General features: G+C 30.8%; 1 protein-coding gene across 4 annotated transcripts; it reads right to left on the bottom strand.

Moving 5' to 3' along the window:
- Positions 1-687: 687 nt before the first annotated feature.
- Positions 688-4,359, bottom strand: LOC107889474 (TNF receptor-associated factor 3). Of its 4 annotated transcripts, none has more exons than XM_041076627.1 (4): positions 3,582-4,357; positions 3,258-3,366; positions 2,169-3,104; positions 688-1,563 (listed from the first exon to the last, which is right to left on the bottom strand). In XM_041076627.1, exons 3-4 carry the CDS (start codon positions 2,874-2,876, stop codon positions 985-987), a joined length of 1,287 nt encoding a protein of 428 aa, XP_040932561.1. In that variant the 5' UTR covers positions 2,877-3,104; positions 3,258-3,366; positions 3,582-4,357; the 3' UTR covers positions 688-984. The 4 variants fall into 4 exon arrangements, with proteins under 4 accessions (XP_040932561.1, XP_016669399.2, XP_040932559.1 ...); XM_041076625.1 differs by having other exon boundaries at positions 961-1,563; positions 2,169-3,157; XM_041076626.1 differs by having other exon boundaries at positions 961-1,563; positions 2,169-3,157; positions 4,168-4,357.
- Positions 4,360-4,938: the final 579 nt, after the last annotated feature.

Raw genomic sequence — 4,938 nt, 5'->3', positions numbered from 1 at the left:
CATTTTCCTCTATTTTTTTGTTTATTTTTTCCTAAATAAGTAGATTACAAATTTCTATTTTTTCACATTTTCATTTTCTTCCTCCATATTCCTTGCTTAAGGAAAAAAATATTAGAAAAATCCTTCTACTTTTTATTACCCTTCAACTATTTCAAAAGGAAAAAAACCCTTAACCGCTAATTTATATATATATATCTAAGCTTTAACTTTAATTTATACCTGAAGAAAAAACCTATCGCTCTATTTGAGGATATAAATTTTGAATTTAAATTTCATTTATCATATAAATGATAAGAATAAAATATGTATATTATAGATAAATTAATTAAAATTCAGTACAAAATATATTAAAAAAATATATAAAAACATGAATTTGTCAAATCTAAAAATATTTTAAGAATTTCAAATTTATTACCAAATAAGTATCTAACAAGGTGTTCGAGAAATTACAAATGCTACATTTCTAAATAGATTACCACTTAAATTACACTTTTTGGAAATCCAAATTCTAAAATTCTAGTTTCCAAATGCTAGAGAATCTTTAACATTAATCACATTAAATTTGAAATAGAATTATTTGAACACAAATTAAATGATAATAACTTATTGGAATAGGTGCTTTATTTTTTTAAAAAATGAAATAGTTTTAAGGATTGTTTTAATATTTTAACCAAAAAATGAAATCGCGAAAGAAAAATAATTGCATAGAACTTCGTATAAATACATTCTCACCTACGAAATTCTATTTAATGTCCCAAAATTGTAATGACAATTGTGCTAAAAAAAGAATGATAGCTAACAAAAAGGGGTAAGAATATAACCCAAGTCCAAGAAAAGAAAGAATATGGGGAAAAGTCAACTTGCAGCTATATGTATGAGCAGCAGAAGATTTCTTCATATAATGTAATAACTATTAGCCAACAAGTAGTACCTTTAGCTTTCTACTTTGTTTTAGGACCATGGTTTGAAGTTCCATCGCCATCTTCACCAGTTTTCTCCTGTGCTAACTTTTGAAAGTCGAACCATTCCTTCAACATCCTTGACTGAATTCTCTATTGTTGCTTCACTAACCTTTTTAGGAGTAACTTCTAAGGATGGAGGCCTTGCTTCATGGTGGTTTACTGTCGTTCCTGGAGCTACTCCACTATCTTTGTTTGTTATAGTATTTTCTAATGATTGCGGCTTCGCTTCAACATCTGTGGCTTTGGTTTTTAAACCTTCTTTACTAACCTTGTTAAATGATTTAACGCCTAATGACTGCTGTTTTGCTTCAGAATCCTTTATTTCAGCTTTTACAGCTTCTATACTGTCTTTATTTGTAGGGGTAACTTCTAATGATTGAGGCTTTGCTTCAAAACCTACGACTCTGGTTTCTGGACCTTTTTCTGTAACCTTGTTGGTGTCACTAGCTTCCAAAATTTGAAGCTTTCCTGCAGTCTTTGTGGCTACATCAACTTCGTTTGTTGCACAAACTTTCAGCGGCCCAAGCTTTGCATCAAGATCCTTGACTTTGTATGTTAGTGATCTCAAATCTCGGATGTTCGCTAGCTTACTAGAATATTTCTGTAGTGAAATGAAAATTGTAGCTTTGAATAAAAGAGACAAGAAACTTGTTGTCCAGAGGTTCACAAAAGAGGATCAGAATAACATAACAACATGAAAATTTACGTCAATGACACTTTCTAAACAATTCAAAATGATATTGTAATTATGATTACACGATGAACATATAGTCAAGCTAAATGTATGTGCATTAGCAACTCATCCTAATTACATATCATCTTGATATCCTAAATCTAGCAGGCATCTTTTATATGATTTCCAACATTTATTCTCTGTTTCCAAGGTTGCAGTTCAATAATCTAAGTATACACCAACTGATTTGGTTCATGATATCGGGTTAGTAAGGTTTCTCCTAATATGATTGTTTTGAGAGAGAAATTGGAGTTAGTCATAAAAGTTATGATGTTATATGGTTCTGTAAAGTCTTTTCATCATGATGTCTCATGTAATGGTCATGCAAAGAAACAACAACAAAAAGATATCCAATGCTTAGATAGTAATTTATATCTCATTTGATATTTAGAAATCGGTTGTATTTTAGATTCAAAAAATAAAAAAGAAATACGTGTATAGGGCAAAATATTCACAATCATATCTTAACTCACCTGTAGTAGTTGCTCCACTCGTTTTCTTAGAACCTCTACAGATGCTTCCTTGTGAATGCCTTGAAGAATATATAGCAGGTGAGAATGAAAGTCCGAGGAACGATGTTCTTCAATCTTACATTGGGGTATGGCAGATTTGCAACCCACTGAATAGAAAGGGCAGTTCACAAGCTTCATCGGGCAGACAGTTATGCAGTGTCTATCCATATCACGTCTCATGACGCTAGCCGAGCATTTTTGTTCACAAGGAATCATCTTATAAGGGCAAACTGAATCATGGTTCTCCATTTGGCTAATTGAATATTTGGCATAACACCCTTCATTTTGGCAGGTCATTGATCTATATTTGCAAGTTGGCACATGTTGAGCAAGTTCATCAGCTGAATAAAATTTCATGTCACAGTGAAATTCATTCTTTAAGTCAACATTCTTCAGCAAAGTTTGTACAATTGCTTCTCTCTTGTCTATTGACCAAAATCCATTAATTTCAATTTCTTGTGAAAAATCATCTATCTTGTCTTCTCTTTTATCACTTAGTAACCATTCCGAAACTCGACTGAACAAATTCCTCTTTGTAGTTGCAAATTCATCAATCAAGTATGCGATGATATCATAAGGATGGTCAGATGCTTGTACCTCTAGACCATCATCCAAGACCACAGATTCAGCCACAAAAGTTTCACTTCTTTGCATTAGATACTCCACCATTTCTTTTCTAATTTCAGCTGCTGCTGAACCAGGGGACTGGAAAACATCACCAGTTGTATTGTCGACACAAGCTGTAGATAACCCTGGGAGGAATGCTTGAGCAATCGTGTAAACTATTTCTGCATCACAAAGGTCACAGTGAAATGTAGGACCTCCTTCCTTTTCATCCTTGACTTTATCTGGTGTAAGTTCCACATCATTTTGAGGAAGATCCGTAAATGGAGATTCCTACAAAATGATGTCACCTATAACACATCATACCTGGTTTGATAAAAACTACCCTGACAACCACAAAGAGTAGTAGACTTAAAATCATTAAGCCTATGAGCAATGAGAAAACATATCCATCGAGCTTCTACCACAAAAAACAAAGATATGAACCTGTGTTTGTCTTGTTGGTTCATACAATCACATTAAGATGTGACATCTAACAAGTTTAGAATTCAAGTCTAACACATTCAATTCCTTCTGTTTTTCCAAGCTACGATTTCTGTTGTACAAAAAAGACAAGAAAAAGACAAGTCGACATTTTATATAAGTAAATTTCTCTGAGAACATGGTGTATCATCAAATTAGAAACTTTGATCTGGTTATTGGTGAAATATATTCCTCTTAACTATTTTGACAATTAAAAGGTAATCACAATTAAGAAATATTTCTAACAACCAATTAACCGTCTGAATTATATTAATTAAACAGGTATACCCTGGGGAATCCATGTGAAATTATCTCTGTCAGCCATTTCTGTCCTTGGAGACCTTCACCAATTCAGCTAAACTCAAAATCAAAATAAAAGGTAACTCCAGCAAATAGTTATGTTAATTGAACTTCACATTATAAATTTTAAAAAAAAAAGTTCACAAATTCTTTGAAAGAAACTTGAATTTGATATGAAAGAAGGATGAACTGCAATAATTGTTTTAAGTTCTATAACAAGTGGCAATATTATGTCATAAATTAACGATTTTGCAGGTCAGACCCTAAAAAATAAAAAAAGTTCTGAAAGGAAAAGAATGTTGCAACTTGTATACCCTAATTAATCACTAAATTTCAATTGCTTTAATCTCTTACCTCATTCTTTGTGCTTAATTTGATATTTAACCAAATTCTTAGATCCAATCACGAAAACTTTCAATACAAGCTGTCCCTATGCGAAATTAAAAACCTTAATATGCATTACAATGGTAACCCTTAAAGGAGCACTATTGAACAACCAAATTTGAAGTAATCTAATTTTTCAAGTAATCAAATAACACAAAAAGTAAAAAAAAAAAAAGTAAAAGAGAAATACCTTCATCATTTTTAAATGCCAAGGAGTTTTAAAGACGTGTGATCAAAACCTTGAAATTTGAAAAATAATCAAGAATTTAACCTAAAAAATTGGATTAATCTTTTTTCTTTCTTTCCGCTCTCGTTCTCGTTAAAAACAGAGAAAATCTCATAAGTTAAAAAAGCGAGCATTTGGTTTCATTTTAAATATTTTACTCGATCTTTTTGCTTTTATTTTACACAGACCGAAAAAGTCCGAAACTTGGCTTTTAACACCCGTAGAAAAGAATAATAAAAGTTAAAAAAAAAACATTAAATTTCGATATTATGCAACAATGATGCAATTTAAAGTAAATGGTTTTTTACTTAAATAATATTAAAAAATAAATTAATTATCAAAATGAATAGGGTGTTTTGAAGAGTAACATGCACCACCATCATTAAGCCATCATCAATTGTTTTTTTAAAAGTAATTTCTTTGGTGCCGCACTGTATACAGAGGTACCATTATGGATAGGAATAATGGACAATATACGGATTACACGGGTTTGAAAAAAAAACAATTTTTAAAGAGTGGGGAGCTATCAAACTATATAAATATTTTGTTGGTTCATAAAAATAAACACTAAATTAATCAATGAATCAAGAAAAAAAATATTAATAAAAATTATTTTTATGAATTTATTGCAAGACATTAAAAAATACTGAAAATAAAGATAAAAATTATTATGATTTGTATATTCTTGAAAATATTTTATCTCGTAACCACTGGCCAGAATTAGGAATTTGAATT

The sequence above is a fragment of the Gossypium hirsutum genome, chromosome A09 (assembly GCF_007990345.1).
Source record: "Gossypium hirsutum isolate 1008001.06 chromosome A09, Gossypium_hirsutum_v2.1, whole genome shotgun sequence".
NCBI lineage: Eukaryota > Viridiplantae > Streptophyta > Magnoliopsida > Malvales > Malvaceae > Gossypium > Gossypium hirsutum.
The sequence above is the reverse complement of the archived record's forward strand: the minus strand, read 5'-3'. Positions and strand labels throughout refer to the sequence as shown.